Source organism: Apus apus, chromosome 4 (genome assembly GCF_020740795.1).
Source record: "Apus apus isolate bApuApu2 chromosome 4, bApuApu2.pri.cur, whole genome shotgun sequence".
Lineage (NCBI taxonomy): Eukaryota > Metazoa > Chordata > Aves > Apodiformes > Apodidae > Apus > Apus apus.
The window spans coordinates 44,723,788-44,745,760 of NC_067285.1; the positions used below are offsets into that span (position 1 = coordinate 44,723,788).

General features: G+C 39.8%; 1 protein-coding gene across 9 annotated transcripts in view; it reads left to right on the top strand.

Moving 5' to 3' along the window:
* The window catches only part of ANK2 (ankyrin 2), a 179,733-nt gene that overhangs the window by 47,497 nt on the left and 110,263 nt on the right, over positions 1-21,973 (top strand). For all 9 annotated transcript variants that reach the window (XM_051617957.1, XM_051617958.1, XM_051617959.1 and 6 more), the window contains exons 3-5: positions 3,878-3,976; positions 5,445-5,543; positions 20,780-20,878. In XM_051617957.1, the coding sequence (XP_051473917.1) occupies positions 3,878-3,976; positions 5,445-5,543; positions 20,780-20,878 (297 nt within the window). The remainder of the gene's footprint in view (positions 1-3,877; positions 3,977-5,444; positions 5,544-20,779; positions 20,879-21,973) is intronic.

A 21,973-nucleotide genomic window follows, 5' to 3' on the forward strand; every position in this document is an offset into this window, starting at 1 on the left:
GTTGGTAAATCCTCCTGGAAATGGTTGCATCCCAAGTTGCTTCAGAGTTGATGGGATATAAGGGAAGAAGAAGGTTCAATTTGATAATATAAATTCTTGTCTCCTAATGTTCTTGAAGGATTAGGTACTTAATAAATGCCTTCAAACTGCAGTAAGCTTCAAGGAAATAAGAATCCTTATTCTTCACAAAGGTTGTTTTCTTTAGTGCCAACTCTGTTGTATACCAAAGTAACATAAGCAAATGTTTATTTGTATAAATAATTTTTCCCCTTTTCCTTCAAACACTTTCTTTCCCCCACCTATATATTTTTATATTCCTTATACTTCTCACTAACTCTAACCAGCAGAAGGTGAATAAAGCTGTCTAGGACTACCAGGATATCTTCTATACCTATCCTAGCTGAGCTTAGAGGGAAGGGCAGCTTTGGTATGCAGCCTGTCAGCTAGGCAACAGCTAGGGCTGTTTTGTCCTTTTAATAAGCAATCCTGGCCTTGCCCTGGCCTGGTGGTCATGCTTCCATGCTGTCTCCTGCCTGACAGCAATGTGGCTGGGGATAGAAATGGGCAAAGGAGAGGACAGGAGAAGCAGAAACACTTCTGGTAGCAGTGCTGACTTTGCTGATTTAAAATACTCTTTGAATGCTAAGTTGATCTGATGCTGTGCTGAGAGGTTGCCTTTCCATGGGGTCAGTTTGCTTTGGCATACCAGTTAGGCAGGAATAGTAGAAGCCATTATTGCTGTTGGATGTAACAGCGATCTGGGTGATGTCCAGGAAGGAACAAATGGTGCAGCAGGATTGATGCTGAGCCCAGTGACAGCTGGGGAACTTCCATTCCAAGAGGATGCCTCTATTGGCCAACTGAATGTTAAAGACAGAAGTAGCGTGGACTTCTATGGGTGGTTTTCAGACAACGGCAGTGAGACTTAGTGCTTGTTTTATGGGGAAAGAAGAGTGACTGGCTTTTGATTGGCTTAGGAAAGGTTGGTGATTTCTCTGATATACAAGAAACCTGTGGTGAAAATATGTAGGGTGACACTATGATCTGTGCTGTGAGCAGCAGTGGCCTGTGTGCATGTTTCTAGTGCTCTACAGGATTTGGAGTGTTGACGCTTCTAGCTCAGTGGTAGAAGAGAAAAAGAACTGAGGGAATTGGGCTCTGCAGGGAAACACTTGAAGAACCAGGCTTGCAAGGCTTAGTATTATATTCTTTTATGAGAGTTAGAATTACAAATGAGCCTCTAAAAGAAGAGTAGCTACAGTATATATGTGTTTTGTGGGGAGGAGCAGTCCCTATGCTATGCCGTTTTGCTTAGCAGACAAGTAATTTCATCTCCTCCTCCACCCACAACCTTTCGGTAGGCATGAGAGAGAAAAAGGGAGGTGTCAGAAACCTTTGTTGTTCTGAAAGACAAGAATCCAGTTGGCAGGAACGGAGGAGTTGCCTTGATTAAGCCTGAGCTTCCGTCATCATATGTAGCAGGGCTCAGCCATGTGGGTTGGGAAATAATTACAGCAGCAGTGCTGATGATGCGGGAACAAAGCTTGCTTTGAGGCTTCAGTCCTGCTGCCCCACAACATTTAAGATACAGTGTTTGCTTCTCCTTCTGCTTACCCCAGCTTACTCTGATTATGGAATGATGGAATTTAAATGCATACAGCAGGAACTGTGTTTTGGGCTGTAGTTTCTTTCTGTAACCTTTTTACTGGACCTTGTGTGTTCATTTTGCTTAAGTTTTTGTAAATAAAAAAGAAGTCATATGTTGCAAAGAAACTGGCATAAATGTGCAACAACATTAGCTTCCAGCTGCTTAGTGTGGTATCATTAGATAGGTGTCTTAGAGGTATGAACACAGATATTGTTGTCCAGATATTAGTCGTTTTTTTAGTACTGTTGTAAGAGGTGGCTACTGATTAAGCACTGTGACAAGCCTTGCTTTATCCAGACTTCAGCACATGGGAAAACTAAAAAATAGACTCATCATCAGCTTTTTGCATCGAGAGGTATGTGTGGGCCCTGCAATACTGCTGTTTCTCTGTGGTTTGTAGACTTCAGCCTCCTTGCAAAGAGCAAAAAAGGTTAACAACATGTCATAGCAGTACATCAGCTGTTTACAATGTTAAGGAGTTAAAGTTACTGCTTCTCTTCTAGAAAGCATTGATGACTGAATCTGTGCAATTAGATATGAGAACAGGTCTTTGTTCTCAAAGGAAAAAAAAAGAGAAAACTGTTTTTCCCCACAATATACTATTTCAAAGCTTTCACCCACTGTAGGTAGTAATTATGGTTATTTAATACTCAGCTGAGATTCAAAAAACAAGGAAGATAAGAGCTTTCTGAAATGTTTTCAGCCTGTAGAAAATTCACTGACATGTACAGTGTTCCTCATCTAGATGGTTGTGGTCAACCTCACCATGTAATTTTGGGTAAGAATTTATCCTTGCCCCAGGGGATGGCATTCCTGCCAGCCAGGGCTCTGCAGCACAGCAGTAAGTGTTCCTCTGGCATAAGGAAGATCTGGCTGCTGCTGTTTTACCCACATAATGGGATTTGAAACCACACTTCTCATTAACATTTCCTAACTACCAGGCTGTGTAAGGGTATTCTTCTTCTCTTGGCTGCTTGTGAATGTAGCCTTCCTTCAGTTCCTTTGCTTTTCCCATAGTTGCTCTTCTGAATTTGACCACAACATCTGTCTGTGCTGCTTACGTCAATGTAGAATTAAATGGAGTTACTTGGGTTGCTGTGTCTGTGGCCATTGGACCCACTCCCATTAAATGCCTCCTGTGAAGTGCTAAGTGCTTTAAAATCCTATTGGGAATCACAAGCTTGAACTGTCTCTGTGGGTGGACAAATAAAAGATGCAAAAGCTCTTTGTTTCGCAGTTTAAATAACTAGGAACTGTTTACAGACAAAGTGGTAAAAATCACAGAGTGCTAAACTTGCTGCAAATTGCTCAAATACCTGAGTATTGCTTGTGATGCTTGCAATATGGAAAACAGGGGAATGCTTGAGGGCAGTATCTGTTGCTGTCACCCAACTAGTGGACCATGAAAAATACTATCGGATTGTGAAAAATGGGTTGGGAATTCAGTTACAATCATAGAATAGTTTGGGTTGGAAGTGACCTTCATTTTGTATTTTCCCTTGGGTGGAATAGGGATACTAGGAAGAGGAAGATACAGTTTCCATGGATGGAATTTATAAGCGATGAAGTGTCCTATTCCTATTTAATGGGAAAACAATTTAGATGCTGACTTCCTTAGGTTGTTTTGGTTTTTTTAATCCTAGATCTTATTTTTCTTTTCTTTTTTGAATGAGGTTACAAAATCTCACAGCTTAGTGCAGACTTGCTCATCAGGAACCAGCAGAGGTGCTAAGTCAAGGATCCGTATAATTTCTACTCCACATGTAATCAACAACCATTTTGCTCTACTTGGGTTTTTGGTTTTCTGTTTGATACCTGTTTTCCCAGAGGAGAGTCCAAGGTTCAGCCTGGAATAATCCAGATTGAATAGATGTGTAAATCATGTGTAAATTTGACTAAGTCCTGTGTTTTCTCTGTTGATAATACCTCAGTGGGGCTAGATAAGGTTACAGTAAAGAGAAGGCAGATAAAAACTCAAATATTGAAGTAACTTGCAAAATATGTTTTGTTTTGATGTCTTTGTTGCTATAAGAAAAATGGTGTTGGAAAAGTTTATGGCACAGTGCCTTGGCTTAAATAGCCAAATTCAAAATATCTGACTTATGTAGACAGTCAGCTAAGAGATGTAATAGTATTCCAGCTACTAATCTTCTTCTTACACCAGGGTAAGGTAGGAATGTGTATCTTCAGAGCTGACATTTGTAACTGATATGGCCCTTGTGCTCACAGAATGGACTCAACGCTCTGCACCTGGCAGCTAAAGAAGGCCATGTGGGACTGGTACAAGAATTACTGGAAAGAGGGTCGGCGGTGGATTCTGCCACTAAGGTAAGTAATCCATGTCTGTACATTTATTCACAAAAACCAAAAGTCAAATGCATGGGAGAAATTTAGAAAAAAACCCTCCAACGACTACAAAATAAGATGATGATAATAATACAAATACCTCATTAATATTTAAAATGTTGTTTCTGTTACGGCCTGTGAGTCTATGTTGTTTTCTGATCTTCATTGATAGTAAATGAAGAAGGAAAGATTATTATGTTTACAATCTGTAAAGCATTCTAAGGCTTTGGCAATGACAATTTTTTCATGATTTCCTATGACAGGTCCCCATTCTAGTGAGTGACACTAGCTCAAAATAGTAGATTTTTTCAAATCTGTGAAAATTGGTAATTGACTGTAACATCTCCAAAGCCTCTGCACTCGGGGGCACAATGGAAAAAGCACAGGTGTGATGAGTTGTTTTTCCTCCAGCTTTGCCCCAGGCAGGCACACATGCGTGTCCCAAACATTCAATCAGTAGGTTGTTTGTCTGTGGGTGGTAAAGTCCTGGTGATGGGCCACGTTTGTTGGCTTGAGCAATGTCATGTTTGGCTCTTATTGTCCAGGTTGGTTGGCTGTGCCCAGCCTTTGCATTTAGTTACTGCCACTGGCTCTGATTTTTTTACGATTTCTGGGGCACAGGATCTCCATCAAGGTTAACACTTGGTCCTCAGCTCTGAGCTTCTTGCTAAACTTGTGATTTCAATCATTGACTGAATGATGTTCCCTCCTTCAAAAACATCTTTAAGTCACCCCTTGGTGAATCTGTTGGTGGAATCACCAGGTTCTAGATAGGACTTTGGGGTTTTGTTCTGGTTTTATGAACTTTGGTTCTTTAATAAAGCCATTTTAATATTGCTCCCAGGATGAGAGATTGGCCTGGAAAAAGTACAGGATTCTTAGAAAAGTAGTGGTTTACTGCACTGCTGCTATTTTGTGAGAGATTGCTTTTATTGTGCAGTGCATTTCACAACTTCAAGTTCACACCTTTCAAAAATGTGCATTTTCGTTTTGTACCAATTAGAGAAGAGAAAAAATTTCTCTTCTGCAATTAAAAGGCTTATTTCTGTTACTTAGCAGTCAGATCTGCCTTTTGGATCTTGTACTAGGAAAGCTCATTTTACAAGTGATTCACAGCTTGAATTTTAGGACATCTAGATTTCAGGTACCTTCTACAGGGACCTGAATGAAAAAAAAACTCCTAGCCTGTACTAAACTTTACCTGGAAATTTGTCCCATGCCCCAACCTCATTCCATAATTTCCCTCAAAAGTTATGTTAGGCTACTAGTGTTAAACAAGAAAGCTTCGTGACTGCAACTACCAGTTCTGTCCCCCTGTGATGTTTATGAAATGTTGTGGAACTGTGAGATAAAATTGTACTAAAAAAAAAAATGAATGTTATGAAGAACTCCTGGTTGAAAATATTGCTGAAAAGGGTAATGTGTTTCATTTTTTCCCTCCCTGTAACAGAAAGGGAATACAGCCCTGCACATTGCATCCTTAGCAGGACAAGCTGAAGTTGTCAAAGTTCTGGTTAAGGAAGGAGCCAATATTAATGCACAGTCTCAGGTATGATGCTGTTTTCCCTCCTTTCTTCTTCTGAGGGTCCTTTGGTGAGATTTTATAAGATGCATCTGAAATGACAGGCAGTGATGCCAAACATCCAAGCTTGTCAAATCAATCCAACTGATTCTTAGCATTCACTGGTAAGTAGAATGAAAGTAAATAACAAATTGAAGTGATCATATACTCATTGTGTGACAGAGGAACTTGCACTGTTGTTGACTGAAAGCTTTTAGGAATTCTTAGTGTGCTTTAGTAAATTGTTTCATAAATTCTTCAAAGTGTAGATATTTTACATCATATCTTTAAGTTTAATTTAGTAAGCAGTAATGAAAAATATTAATTGACCAAGATATTTTAACACATTAGAGATACCTATTATTTCCTCTGTTTAGGGACACTTTACAAATAAATCATTTTATTCATGTTTGTAAATGCTACCTTAAGTGTGGCAACTGTCTGTAGCTATGAAGAACTGAACAGATGGTATAGATGAGGACTATAGATGATAAAGAAACTGCACCTTTCTGAAGCATCTAGTCAGCTTGTGACATTCTCAAAGCAAATAATTGAGCTAACAGAGTTCAAATTGAGGCCCAGTGCATCATCCAGTGACTACCAATACCATTTTTGCAGGAACAGTGTAAGCTAAGATGATGAGAGAAACAAGTCACGCTTCAGGGGTAGATTAATTTCAAATTAAATTTTGCTAGCACTTGCTGTCTATAGGCAAGATAATGGCCCTTAGCTTAATCTTGCTGAGATATATGAGCAGAAAAAGGAGAGAGTGATCTGTCTGACCCATGCAGCAAGCAACTGCCTTCAGGTAAACTGGGACCTGCAGTGTTTTTTTTTGTTTGTTGTTACAGATTTATGATGGACAGTGCAAAGTAGAGAGCAGGACATGAACAAATAGGTTTACAAAATGGTTAAGTTTGTCTGTACCTTCATTACATTTTAAGATGAGAGAGAGAAACTGAAATTTTCTTTAAACTGTCTGACTCCAAGATGTTAAAAATATTTTCTTTATTTTATTATGGTTTTTGCTCTGAAGCAACTGCTAAAGAGCTCTCTCTGGACAACTGATGGTCAGATATACCCCATGCTCTACTCCCATTAATGATAAGAAATGATATAATTTGTACAAAAATTCAGCAAACTCCTTTCATAATGACCTAACTGGATGATTTTGTCCTACATTTATCAACCTTTTCACGTGTATAAGAAAAAGTAATGTCTTTAATCTTAGGATTGTGAGCATGGTAAGAGAAATAATTGTAAAAATGATACTTTCAGTAAACATCAACATTCAAAAAATCTTCATAAAGTCTTTTCCTTATGCTGGAGAAATGAATGAAGTTTTCTAAAGAAAAAAAAATCATGACAGAATAGGAAATTGTTTTCACAGGTATTATTTATACATTATTCTAATTTTACACATATGTATTGTTAGCACTGGATGTTCTGTGTAATCTACACAGACTTGTTTACAGGCATTTGCTGCTTGAATTAGTGGGAGGAATCTGCTGGAGGATATTTTTTCCCCAGTATTGCTCACTGGTTGCCTCCCAGACAGGATGAATTCAAATTGCTGTGATGTGTAGGCCCTGGATTTGTGCCATGTTGTCTCAGTTAAATGAGCCCTGTTGATCTGCCTGGGAGGGTGTGTCTGATCCAGATGTGGGGGCCTCTGGGTTGTGTCTTTCTGGCCTCCTGCGCTTTTCCAGAAGGGACGGACAATCACTGCTTCAGGGAGGAGATGTTCTGAGGCTCTTGCTCCTGTTCCTAAGGGGACATTTCCAGTGGGATATGTCCCTTGGTAGGGACTGCTCTATCACAGGGTTTCCTGCTCAACACTCTGTCAGGAGCACAATGGTGAACAGCAGCGAGAGGTGCACGAGGTCTGTCTTCTAGATCCATCTTCTTTTTGGTAAATGATTTTGGGTAATATTGATTAATATCAGCACTTGGAATAGTGTTTGTGTGTGAATGATTGCACATGTGTTCCTGTGTAGGTGGTAATTTGGGTATGAAGAGGTGTTGCCTATATGATGGCTGGAAACAATGTAATTTCTTTATTTAGTAAAGGCTCTGAGCAGCCTCCTAAGAATTTGGTTCTAACTCTGATTTGGCAGAGGCTTCCCTTGGAAGATTAATCAAAAGAGTAATTTCCTTGTGCTCCATGAATGGAATGAGGATAATGAATGCTGCCTTTCTACTCAGGATTGCATGGACGTGCTCAGGAATCACGTGTCATAGAAAATAAAAAAGTTAGCAAAAAGCCCCCAGAAACTTCAACATTAGTTAGGAATAGATATGTTATTTATGATAAAAGATCAAGAAAGATTCAAGCATACCTAAGTACAGCTGGTCAAAAAAGGAAAAATATGATGTTATATAGGAAAAGGAAAAGAGAATGACTGAACAGAATATGCTGGAATACTCAAAGACTAAGGTTTTGGGTTTTTTTTTGTCAGGAAATATGTCATTGAGAAAACGGTAGGGAAAAAAGCCCATACCAGAAAAGAGCTTAATTCATTAAGTCAAAAATGAACAACGATACAAATCAAAGGTAAAATTGAATTAAAAACTCAGAAATTATGACTGAAATGCTTGGTTTCTCTTTCTTACATTTTCTCTCAATCATTTTTTTTAAAAAAGGTACTATGTTGTCACTCTTAAACCTTTTGTGAACAGTTTTGATACTGAGGGTATATTACATCCTCTTTTTGGTATCTCTGTTATTTCACACTTTATTTTTTTTAGACTCCTGCTAAATGCCATTTGTTGGCAGTGATTTAATGCCAGGAAAGGTACTCAGGGTTCTCCATCACTTCCTCTTTAAAGAACTTGGTATTTACTAAAGTCATTATCAGTTCCAGTGATGATGATGTGCCTTAGTGACAAAATTTCTTCACTGATGATAAACTGATAGAGAAAAGAGTATTCTCAACTCTAGCTTGTTCAATTTATTTGTTTTCCTTTCCTTTTCTCCATTAAATTGCATAAAACCACTGGCCTTTATCAACTAGGCACCAGTGACATCTGAAACACCCCACTGATTTCCTAGTTCTTTGCAATAATGAAGTAAAAGAATTATCTCAGAAAATGTTATTAAAAACATTTTAACCACTGAGATTACAAACCCCATCTGTGCTTTCTGGAACTGTTAAGCATGCAGGACTTTGGCTTTATGGATTTTGTTTTTCTATTAGATTAGTTTGCCCTTCAGTTTCATGTTGGCCTTCAGAGCTGTTATTTTGTTAATCTTCCCCTTTTAAAAAGTTTGTTCCTTTTGAGTTAATACGTCATCATTGCTATTTTTAGAAAAGTAATTTCTATTTTGATACAAAACCTAATTGCAGAGTGATTACTAATGGAATGACTCTGCTTTCACCTGCATGTGTATCATCTGAGAGCTGACTTCTTCCTGGAGTGTGTTTCAGGCAAATGGTGAAATGAGGGCAGAAATGGCCAGAGAGATCTTGAAGTTGCTGGTCCTTCTCGGCATATCTCCACCTAGAATGGGACGAGTGTGCAATTGTTTGGCTTGATTAGAATCACTTTTTGCTACAAGTATGGCTGGAGAAAATACGTTTATGTCATGAGTATCCATAAAACACCTACTTGGTTGACTGTGCTCATAGTTCAGTGAGAAGCTGTAGGTACACACCATCAAGTAAAAGATGAATTTCTGCAATTTCTCTGCTTGATTTCACCCTGATTTTTAGTTATGTGTAGGTCTGACCAAGCTGTGCCCATTGGTAATATAAGATCTTATCTGTGGACTTGATGGTACAAGCTGTAATGTGAAGTATATAACAGATCTCCTGGGGTTGGTGCAGGTTGTTCCTCTGAGCTTTGATTACATTTCCTGACTGAGAAGAACAAGGTCATTCCATGGAATGATGTAAATTATTGCAATATGTATTTGCTCATGTAGGTGATCTTTTAAGTGCTTCTGAATTTCAGTGGGGAATTAAAAAGTCCTTAGGAGGCATTGAAATGTTTCATTATGCAGAACCATGGAAGTGGGACTGGCCACTTAGCACTCTCACCCATACACACTTTCACTGAGCCCAGTGGTATCCTCCTTTCACAGCAGCATCACTTCTTTACCCCTAACCTATTCTTAGTTGTCGCTCGTGCATTAGAACAGTAGTTATTTTTTATAGTCTTCCTCTCAATGAGTGTCTTCTTTTGCTACATACTAGGAATTCTTATGCCAGTTCTTGGTCTTTTTTCCCAGGCGGAGGAAGCATTAAATCATAGAATCATTTTAGTTGGAACAGACCTTTAAGATGACCAAGTCCAACCATTACACAGAATCACAGAATCTTATGGGTTGGAAGGGACCTCAAAAGATCACCTAGTCCAACCCCCCCTGCCAGAGCAGGATCACCCAGAGCACATCACACAGGAATGTGTCCAGGCGGGTTTTGAATGTCTCCAGAGAAGGAGACTCCACAACCTGTCTGGGCAGCCTGTCCCAGTGCTCTGTCACTCTCGCAGTAAAGAAGTTCTTCCTGATACTCACATGGAACCTCCTATGCTCCAGTTTGCACCCATTGCCCCTTGTCCTATCATTGGACATCACTGAACAAAGCCTGGCTCTGTCCTCCTGACACTCACCCTTTACATATTTGTAAACATTGATGAGGTCACCCCTCATTCTCCTCTTCTCCAAACTAAAGAGACCCAGGTCCCTCAGCCTTTCCTCATCAGGGAGATGTTCCACTCCCTTCATCATCTTTTTGGCTCTGTGCTGGACTCTTTCAAGCAGTTCCCTGTCCTTCTAGAACTGAGGGGCACCAAGCACTGCCAAGTCCACCACTAAACCATGTCCCTCAGCACCACATCTACATGGCTTTTAAATCCCTCCAGGGGTGGTGAGTCCACCACTGCCCTGGGCAGCCTGTTCCATGGAATATCACCAGATTCAGTCATTCCAACCCTTCCCTTTCATACCATTTGTCTTTATTGCTTTCTGTTAAAGTCAGATTTTATCGCCCGACTCACATCTGAACATCAGATGTGTCTGATCCGTGGAATCTTACCCTGGCAAATGTGAGGATGCCCGTACTGCAATAATCTTTGTAACTGAGTCTGCCTGTTGCCTGTCCCCTGTGGTGCGATGCTGAGCTCTTCTGACCACACATACCTTACAGAATGGATCCAGCCTGATGTTCCTCCTTTCCAAACAAGGTCAAAACCATTTAGCCTTCTGTGAAGAGTTACATCGCCTAGGATAAGTGAGTTTGGCAGATGTCAAAGAATTGAGTTACAAAGAGCTGAAAATAAAAGACAAAATGAGGAAATGTAGTTCTCTCAGTAACTGTAAGGGAGCAATCATACCCCGGAGTCACCTGAGAAAGAAATTATTCCCTTCAATTTTAAAATTTAGAGTTTAGAACAGAACGTGTTTCCTATTAGATTCTAAGGTTTTGCTTTGACCATTGCTTCATCCAGGGGCCTTCACAAAAGGAGGAGCTGCCTTTTAATCATCAGATTATTTAAAGTGACCCAGATACAGAAAGCAAGGATTAGATAAATCAGTCCTCCCCCAAGCTGATCTCGTTATTTAAAAGCCCTCTGGTTTTCTTTCCCCTCCATCCTTCTCTAAGCTCACTGCAAACACATTAGCCAAGAAATTTTTGTTTAAATTTGCCTCCATTATGGTTACCACTGCCTGTTTCAACACATGGGAGATGCTCTTGTGACTGCTAGAGTATTCTTAGCCAGAGTATTCTTCAGATTGAAGCAGACCTTAGAGTAGCACAATATTTCCAGCCTCAATATGCTTTCCCAAAAACTGAGTGATAAGAGAGCCTATGGAATGTCCACATCCAGTGTTCCCACAAAAGCTAAGGGAGGATTTATGTGATTCTCAGAGCAGTGATCAGCTTGTCTCTCTCAGGGTGCCCTGGGATTTGCTGTGCCAGGGATTGCTCTCCCCGTGGTTTGTAAAGATAATCTTCCTTTCAGAATGGAGAGTATTTTGCAAAGCATTTGCTACTCCATTATGACAAAAGGTTTTAATTCCACTAACTTGCCTTTCTGCTTTTATATCAGTATATTTAGAGAGATGGGGGTTTAACTGCTGTATATCAAGAAGAGTCATTTAGCTGCAGGTTATCATTGCTAATGTAATCAAGGATCAGGCCCATTATCTTTGCACTGGAGGGAAAAAAAGGAAAGAATAAATGCTTTCTCGAGGCTTATATGGATTTTGAGAGATGAAAACAAAAGAAATAGATTAAGAGCAATGAAAGAACAGATATATTTCTTCATCCTGCCTTAGACTAGTCCAAGTTTCAGCTGCCTGTCTCTTACAGTGATTATCAGTTAATGATAAACAACCTTTATTCCTGATCTTGAGCTATGATCTCGGGCAACCATGGAGGTGGAGTAGAGGGGGATGCCTCTGCATGCGAGACTGAAGCAGTGCTTACAGGCTGACACAGAATTACAGGGTAACGGAGTGTGAACGTAAGACAATGATTGTTAATACCAGCACCTTCACGTGGGATTTTCCCATTTCCCAAATAACTCAAAGAGTTAAAAGAAAAAATAACCCTATGAGGATGGCTGGCTTATGGTGTTAGCTACAGAAGAAGCAGACGTGGAGTTACAGGACCGAAAGCTGCTCTGAGGATCAGGAGCTCTTAAAGAACAAAGGAGAGTCATGAGCCAGTTTGATTGATGCCTGTCTCTGGGATCCCAGCTGCAGCCATCAAATAACTGAATGTGCCAGGATATCAACCAACAAAGACTTAAAGCTAACTGAAAATATTTACAACCTACACCTTAGTCTATTTTGTTAACTTGCAATCTCTGTGGAAGCACCACAAAGGGACCAAGTGGTCCAGGTTGAAAGATTTAAATTTAAACAAATAGTGGGGCTTTTGTTCAGCTAATGATGTGATACATGGCCTCTAAATTTTGAAGAATATTTATTCTTAAAATGCATAAACTTTAGGTACCTGCAGTAAACCAACACAGCAGCTGGCAGGGTAAGGGCTCACCAGACCCACAGCCCACATGTCATCCCTACAGTAACAGCACAGTCTGCAATGATAAGAACTGGGCACTGGAAATTTTATCTGCATATATTTATGAAAGCATAGATAGAACTAAGTCACAACCAATAAATACAAACATTTTATTCATAATTTTAGTGGAAGATTGTCTTCCTTCTAGCTCTTAACAATATATATAAAATAAATGGTTGTTTTCAGTGCTGCTGCTCCTTTACAATGTTTGGAAGGCAACCTCCAAATGCTGTTTTGGATGATTGCCCAGAACTCAAACACCAGACTCTCCCCCAGTTAAGCTTTTTTGGGCCCTAACCCATGCCCAGCATCAAGGTTATGTTTTCTTGTGCATGACTAATCTATTCTCTTTCCATTATTCTCCATCAGCTCAGTTTATATTACAGGTTCCCTCTTTGTAAAAATGACATTTCCAAGGCACAGAACATCTTGATTTCTGCCTGGTTGTGTTTCAGGCTCTGCTGTTTCTTTGCTGTCCTTGCAGAGAAAATGGTGATATTTGAAGCTGCTAAAATAGAATGTTTGTGCTCTTTAAACTTGATATCTGAGCTAGCAAGTGACTTACAGAAAAATACACTTGCCAAGAGACGGGTCCTTATAACAGTGAGGCAGCAGGTATCACGTATGTGCTGCTGCAGTTGGAGTTCTGTGTGATCTCCCATGAATAAACTTAGCAAGTTTGGTACACAAACCTAGGCAACATTATTTACCCCTTGGGTTTCTAATTATTGCAGTGGTGTAACTATAAAGTGGAAAACACTATTTATATTACTAAGGAATTAGTGAGACAGCTGAAGGGGTGGAACTATCATCACCGTGGGCTTCTGTGTCACTACATTTTCAGAATTTATTTATTACAAACTAATTTTATTATCTCACAACAAGTAAATACCAAAATGCTTTTCTCAGCTTTAATCTCTACAGTCTATGGGACCCTACAGGCCTCAGCTTCTGCTCTGTGTAATGAGTGTAAGGATTGATTAAATGATTAGCTAACACTTGTTGGGGAATTTTACAGTAGGTCAGAGTCCAGTAGCTCTCCTGTGCCCTTACAGATGTGTCACTTCACATGAAATAATTCTGTGCTCACAAATGCTTACGTGTAATCTGTGTGTCATCCTTGTGCTTTCCAGCTTGGTTATAAAAGGAAATGATAGCCCAGGAAAATGAATATATACTAATGTGCTGCACATTTTGAAACATGGAGTCTGGTCAGAAAACATAAGGTGCTTTCATCAATACCAGAAATCCACAGTATTTAATTTACAAATGTAATTAAGAAGACTTCCTTCCATGAAGGTCAGCATCACAGCAGTTAATATTTAGAGTTCCATTTCTGACAGTAAACATGTTATTTCTAATCCTCTTTAGTCATGGATGTAATGAAGGGTAGTTTCCTTTTATCCACCTTTACACTCTCAATTTCGTGCTGCTTAAGCTGTCAGTTGAGCAAGATGGGCTCTAGATTGGAATATTCTGTCTCTGGCATAGCCCAGTTTCCCTCGACTGAATGGCAAAATGAGACTCCTTGGGCACCTCAAATTTGACATTTTAAAATTAAACACTAAGAATTTTCCTTCAGCATATCTTCACAAAATTGACAGTTGCCTATTGGCTTGAATATAAATACAGATGTATTAGTCCAAATATTTCTGACACTATTTTTTATTGAAAAATAATATGGATTAGATGATTGTTTTATGGAAAGTGTATTTTAATAAAAAAGAAAGAGGAATGTGAAAAATGGATGAAGTTCCCACTATATGAAATGTAGAGATTTTGATGTAAGCTAACAAAAAAAAATAGAGGCTTTTAAAAGTTGAAGTAGCTACCTTGTTTTATCCTTAATTCACCCTTTTAAGCAGAGAATCTCACCGGCTAAGATAAAATCCTCTTATGGGGAGTTTATTTTTAAACTGGCTGAAAATAATGATCTGAGCATAAAGCACGACAAAGTTCCCAGAACTGTGATATTGCGTGTTCTTCATTTAACTTGCAGAGCTGCATTTATTTGTAGTTCTCAAATTTCATTAATTTAAAATTAATTAACTGCTTGGACTCTTAGAGGATTTTTCACTGAACCCCAGAGTGGCTGAGGTTGGAATGCACCCTCTGGAGGTCGTCTGGTCCACCCTCCCTGCTCAGTCAGGGTCACTCACAGCAGGCTGCCCAGGACCATGTCCAGATGGCTTTTGAACACCTCCAAGGATGAAGACTCCACAGCCTCTCTGGGCAACCTCTGCCAGTGCTGTCACCCTCACAGTGAAAAAGTGTTTCCTGCTGTTCAGAGGGACCCTCCTGTGTTTCTGTTTGTGCCCACTGCCTGTGCTCCTCTTCCTTCCCTGCATAACATTCTCCAGTGTGAGAGAGAATAGCGTTTGCTGGAGTGGTTTTTTCCTCTCCTGTGAATTATTGAAGGCCAAGACAAAGGGAAAGAGCAAGTGAAGGCAGAGTTACCTTCTTCTGATATATTAGCATGAGACATGAATCAGAAGATTTCATCATCTGTGTGAGCTGTTTCATGAGTAATCTAAGCTTGTCTCTCCTTCGTCTCATTCTTTGTGCCAGTATCTGTTCCCTTTTTTGGGGCTGGCTTAAATTCTAACAAGAGCAGAAAAAGCAGGAGGCACAGGGAAGGAAGGCAGAGCAATTTCACAGAGGTTTATCTTAGGTTATGTTACCTGCCAGGTCCTATGAAAGAATCACTGGAGTGACCCAAAGGAAACTGAGCTTTTATATGAGCAGGACTTTGTACACAGAATCTTCCCTGAATGTTGCTTGAGAAGTGCAGTTGCAGAAAAAAAAACTAACTAATTTGGTTTTCATTTGTGAACTTGAGAAAATAATTTGTTTCCATGATATAAAGCAAGACTGGAGGGAGAAGTCTGCCAAAACACCAAGGGAAAAACCAGTGCAGTAAGGTGGAGAGTCGGAGGGGGCAACTGGTCTGGCCAGGGCACTCTGCTGGTTGTGTTGACCTTCTGACTGGTAATTACATCTTGAAGAGCAAATAGGAATGAGCATTTGCTATATGTAAACAATTCCATCAGATGTCAGTTGTCTTGTCTGCTCTTGTAATCTCAGTGATCTTCTCATATGGCCTTAAGCATTTCCTGGAGTTCTTTAAAATAAAATAGATGTCTTTGCCTGGATTTGCATTGGCTATTTAATCACAGGATATTTTGCTATCATGTTTCAACTTAAAGGGGCAAACTGAGGGAAAAGATTACTGTATCTCTATTTTCTCTCTTTTCCATAGTATTTATATAGAGAGATATAGACAGATAGATGGCATGTACACGCTATAGGTATTTAGACACTGAAGGCCACATCTTCATGGACAAGCATGGATGGGCCAGTCATTCAAACACCCTGGCTACTCAGGAGACTTGGGAAGATGTGCTTGTCACCTTGTGGTACTGCATGCAAAGAGTGTGGTTCCTCAAAAGACTTAAAATACATCTCAGTTTCAAACTGTTCTTCGTTAGGGCTTGGGCAAAATTTAATGATACAAATTCTGAGTCATAGATAGACTTGCCAATTTGCATTAATAGCTTGAAGAATCATTGAGAGCTACTCATTTTCTCTAATTAGCAAGTAAATCACTGAATGTAGTAGAAAGAATGGAGTATAAAATATACTCTATTTGGTTACTGTTAATTTCTCGTTGTAACTTTATATTGCAGCAGTAAATATCTTGCAGTATACATCTGTAAGGATAATGCAATCTGAGTACTCTGTCCTCACTGCAAATACTCTGATGAAGTAATTGTTTGAAAATTACTTATATATAATTACAAAATTGATTTCTGGTTTTCGGATGATGCTCAAAATCTAAACATGCAGACATAACGTAATTACACAGCCAGGCTTTCAGAAAAAAAGCAAAAGAAAGCGTTTTTCTCCTTTTCCAGGTCACATTTATATGTCATAGTCAATATTTTTGCTCTAATACTGGACTGTGTTTATACAGTATGGGATCATAAGCTGAAGGAAAAGTTATTGAAATAAAGATTCCCCACCCCTGGCCCACAAAACCTCCTATATCCCATTCCACATGCTAAAACAAGGAGGAGAGAGGTCCATCTCCTTTGCAATGTATCCATGGAAAATTATTTACCAGAATATCATGGATTCAGTAGAAGACACTTTGGGGTAGTAAAATAGGAGTGTAGGGAAAACATGTTTTCTTCAGTTTGCAGAGATTTGGGATCTTGAGCTTTGAAATACCTTTAGAAGCAGAACAGAGAAAACAAGTATTGGCATATAGCTCTAAGAAAAGAAAGGAGGGGAGGAGAGGAGAGAAGAGAAACAGGGAAGGGGATTTTAGAGGAACAAAAGTAAAGGAAATGAAGGGAAGGGTATTTTTTTATTAGGGGCATTTCTTTCCCTTTAATGGCAGGACTGGTTGAGAGAGAGAGGGACAGAATCTAGCTGCATAGGAGACAGACACACGACAGAAGCTGTCTGTGCAGGAGGGGAGGAGGCATGGAAATCTTGGGGCCTGCTGGACAAACAAGAAGGCAGAGCTCCAGCAGGGCTGGAATCTCACTGGGTAGAGCTCTGCCAACGGGAGTGGAGATATTTGGAATCCTAAAATAAGAGTTTTCTGGTCAAGAGCTAGAATTGTTGAGGTCAGGAATGCTGTGATTAGAAGTTCTGAAGCTAGTTCTTCACTGAGGAAGCAGACTTCACTCTGCTAGTGGGAAAAAAAAATGGGCTTGACCTTGCCAGGGGGAGAAATTGAGTCTGTCTGGTATAAGCACTTTTGCAAATAGAGCTTGGCGTGCTGTTATTTCCAAAATAAACCAGATTTTAAGACAATATATACAGTAGGTTTAAACTATAAATAAAGCTTTGAAGAAAGGAGAAAAAAAAAGTCTGTGATTTTATTTGCAAGAATTTCTTTACCCCTGATTGCTGTAGTTTCAGGCATGATTACAGCATGTAAGGAGGGTATCCTTGATATAATGGGCACCGTGATGAATAATGAGCTCTGTGTGGAAAAGCATTTAGTACTTCTTGGTACTAAATGGTCATGAAGTCATACATGTTTTGTTTATGGTCTCTTAATCCAGGATTTATTGTCCTGATCCTGTTCCAGAAGCAAGGACTTGAGTTGATTAAAAAAAAAGGATTCTTCAAAGCTTTTAAGCAAATTGATTTACTCTGGCTTGAAAATTCTCATATTCCCCACCCTCATGTTAGTCAGTGTGATCCCTGTATTCATCTGTGTTATATTCAGTGCTAGAAAGGTTTTACAAGTGGCACATGTTGCCATGTAAAAACCAATTATATTAGACTTTAATATTAAATGCTGACGAGGTGAGTGGAAAATTACTATTAGTTATACCTGTTAGGTTGCCATTTTGTTTCTTTCCGGAGTGGGAAGGAAAACCAAAACAGCCAGCCAACCTGGTTACCTGCAGTGTTCTCCGTGCTATTCCATACAAGTGCAGTGGAAAAGAACCAAATCTGTTCCTCATTCTCACTGCCAGCTCAGTCCCTACGCCTGGCAATCCCCTGCCCTTCTCCACCTCCCTCACTACACGCTGAATGTCCCTTCGGTCTGGGATGGGATGGGATCTCCTCTCCCTCTCCCGCTGTTGAAGAGTTGGCCGAGGAGCAGCGTGGAGCCCAGCACAGCTCCTGACTGGCTCCTCTGCCTGGCTGCTGCTTCCAGTGCTAGCAGTGATTTGGGAGGAGGGAAGCTGCCCGTCAGAACGCAGTGTGGGCTGACCTTGCTGTTAAGAGGCTTTTCTCCAGGTCTAACTGAATTTTCTCTCCAGCAACCTAAGAAACCAGGCTCTATTTGATAAGTTTTAGGCATCATGAACATGCAGAACAGACCTTTAACCTCCTGTGTAAAGTCTGTTACCCTGTTTTCCTTCTGTTTTTCCCTTTCCAGACAGAACACCACCAATTACTAGTCTTTTTTCCAAGGAAAAATCTCTTCCCCAGGGAGACATAGTTTTATGCTAGTATATTTATTACAGCAGAATGAGCTCATTGACCAGTGGCCCATTGGTAGACCACTGTGACCTTCATGTCCTTTTCTGCAAAATTCTCCTCTAACTCATCATTCCCTGTTTGCATAGTTTGTTTTTCTTGCCACAGTAGAGGAACTTGTATTTGTCCTTACTAAATTACATTTCCAGCTCTTTTCTCCAGGATAACAGAAACCTTTCAAATCATGATCCTGTTGTGGGGCTGTACTTGCAGACCATCTTGTTCATGCTGCCTCTAACTCTAATAGAATCACAGAATCATAGAACCATTCAGATTGAACAGGACCCTTGGGATCACCGAGTCCAACCATCATCCCTACTCTACCAAGTTCTCCCCTAAACCAGCTCTGGCAACACCACATCCAAAGGGCCCTTAAACACATCCAGGGATGGTGACTCCACCACCTCCCTGGGCAGCCTCTTCCAGTGTCTAACCACTCTTGCTGTGAGAAAATTTTTCCTACTGTCCAGTCTAAACCCGCTCTATTGCAGATGAAGCCATTCCCTCTTGCTCTGTCGCTAATGACCTGTGAGAAGAGACCAGCACCAGCCTCTCTACAATGACCCTTCAGACAGTTGTAGAGACTGATGAGGCCTCCCCTCAGTCTCCTCTTCCCCAAACTAAACATCCCCAGCTCCTCCAAGCATTCTTCACAAGATTTATTCTCTAGGCCCTTCACCAGCTTCGTTGCCCTCCTCTGTAATAAGAGCACTCTATTCCATCCCTCAAGTCATTACTGAGAATATTGGATAATACCTGCCAAAGACAGACCCCTGTGCAAAGCCACTCAAAACACATCACACAGTTTTGCCCTTGAACTGCTGTTAGCTGCTCCTTGGGCACCATTTCTTTATTTTATGTCCCAAGATAGTTGATGGAAGTGCTAGAATACTGTACAAAGCAGTATTAAAGGACTTGCTACAACAAATATGGCATATATCACATGACCCACACAAGACATTTATTGCCTGAGCAGTCTCCTACATTTGTAAATGCAGAGGGGGGGTTGTAAAGACATCAGTTCTACAATCAGCTGTGTTAATTAGTGACTGAAAAAATGAGATTTAATTTCCTTAGGACATTACTGGAATGTTTCCATAACAAGTTGGCTTAGAAGGAACAGTATTGGCTTCTCTGAAACAAAGTTTGTTGATATCAGAGTATTTGCATTAATTCTATGTAAATGCACAAGGTCATAATTTGTTTTGACAGCATACCAGAGAAAAAAAAATAAATTTGCATGTTTGAAGTCTGGTTTATGATACATGTTCTAGCTAAAAGTGACATTCCAAGACAGAATACATTTTTAAGAAATATAGGTGATTATGTCCTCTTATGTTACATGGGAATCTACACAATAGTAAAGAACTTTCTAGGACCTTTTTAACAATCCTAAAAACTCTCATAAGGAAGTTATTAATCAGGCAACCAGCTCACTCCCATGCCTTTCTTTCATATGGATTTTGTAGCTAATTAATTAAAATTGTGTGCATTAAAATACTTTCATGGGAAGAAAGGATTTATGTTTCTAATGAATTTGCTGTATTTTGATTTTTTTTTAATTACTCAACTATCTGGAACAAATTCTTTTAAGGACTCTGGGACATTTTAATGAATGTTTATAATTAAATGATAGATTAACTTACTGTATGGTCAGAGATGCAGTTGTTACTGTGCAAGGTTGAGTTCCTTTATGATTGATGATTTGCAATGTTTTATGTATTATAAAATTTAATGTAGTATGCTAAGGCTTTGTCATCACTACTCAGCTTGTCATGAGGTACAGAATTTATGGTCTCCAGGAGATGATGTCTTTGGTTAAGTTAATGCAATAAATGGAGGAAACTCTTGCTTTTCTGTCAGCTTTCATAAAACTTTATTGCCAGCCTTACAGTCCCTGAGCATTATCTGCAAGGAATAGCTGTATTAATAATTAGTGTGTCCATCACTTCCCTAAATGCGTTAAAAGAAAATGACTGTGAAAACATTTTGAGTTTTGTGAGTTTAAATGGCATTAAATGTTAGCATATTAAGTTAAAAAATATGAATCTGTTCTACTTACTTCAAATGTTTCAGTTAAAAAAGGACAAATGTAATTTTAGCCATGTATTTATTTGGGGCTCATGAGAATTGTTGTATTCTGTTTCCTCATTACAATATTTTCTCGTATGTTCTTCCTAGAATGGCTTTACTCCCTTATATATGGCAGCTCAGGAGAACCATATTGAAGTGGTGAAATACCTTCTGGAGAATGGAGCCAACCAAAGCACAGCTACTGAGGTGAGGCACAATGTTCCTTTTCTTATTTTCCTTTGCCTTTGTATTCAGATCGCTTCAGGTCAGAAGATGTTTCAAGTGGAGTCTTCTGAGGACTTTCACCCTTTCATTTCAATGAGTTGGATTTATGAACCTCATCTCTTTTTTTTTTTTTTTTTTTTTTTTTTTTCCTACACACACAAGACAAGGGTGAACTGTTCTGGAAGCGGTGAAAAGGGGGGAAATCCAGCCTGATTTATTTGACAAGAAGATTTCCACCGACTTTAGTGTGCCTGGGATTTTCACCTTCAGTTTGTGCACGTTTCTCCCATCATCTTCCTGGAGAATTTTCTGAAAAATGAATGAGGCTTTGAAGAGAGGTCCTTGGGACTGTAGAAATTCTAGGAGGTCAAGGTGGTACTATCAGGGGAATGGAGGGAATAGTTGATTGATCATAGCATAAGAGGAGAAGTACAGCATTTGATTTGAACAGATTGATGTGCCTGACAAAGCCCATGAAAACTCAATCATCTTCAAGTGCCACCACCTGAGAAACAGGCCTATCTTTGTGCTGCTTTTTCATTGGCACCCTAAGATCTGGGCAAAAATTGATGAATAGAATATTATAGCATGTATCTCCTGCTCTTGGCTGTACAAGGGGTCTTCTGGGGCAGGTAGTTTGGAGGCTTGCTTCAGCTTCTTCTTCTGCCAGTTAAAAAGTGTGTGGAACAGAATGTGAATGCCCTAAGTAGGACTATGAGGACTGTGTCTGGAAGGATGTCTGTGTATAGTGTAATATGGGATAAAACCAGTTAATATCAACAGTTAGTTGTTGACAGGTTCCTTTTAGATTGGGTCTTCAGATTTTAGATGAGTTCATAATTATTTTCTGCATAGAGTGAGAAACAGGCAAGTGCATGCACAAAAGTGATGAGGAGGGGGTCAAGTCTCTGTGGCGCTGAGTTCACAGAACTATTCCAGTAGAAAGGGGCCTGGGGAGGTCACTTACTCCAGTCTTCTGTTCCTGTTTCCCCTACATGAGGAGTGGTGGCAGCTGGACCTCCTTCATCAGCTAAGTTACTCTGATTCTGGGGCTTGTCTGCTGCTGTGTAACCTATG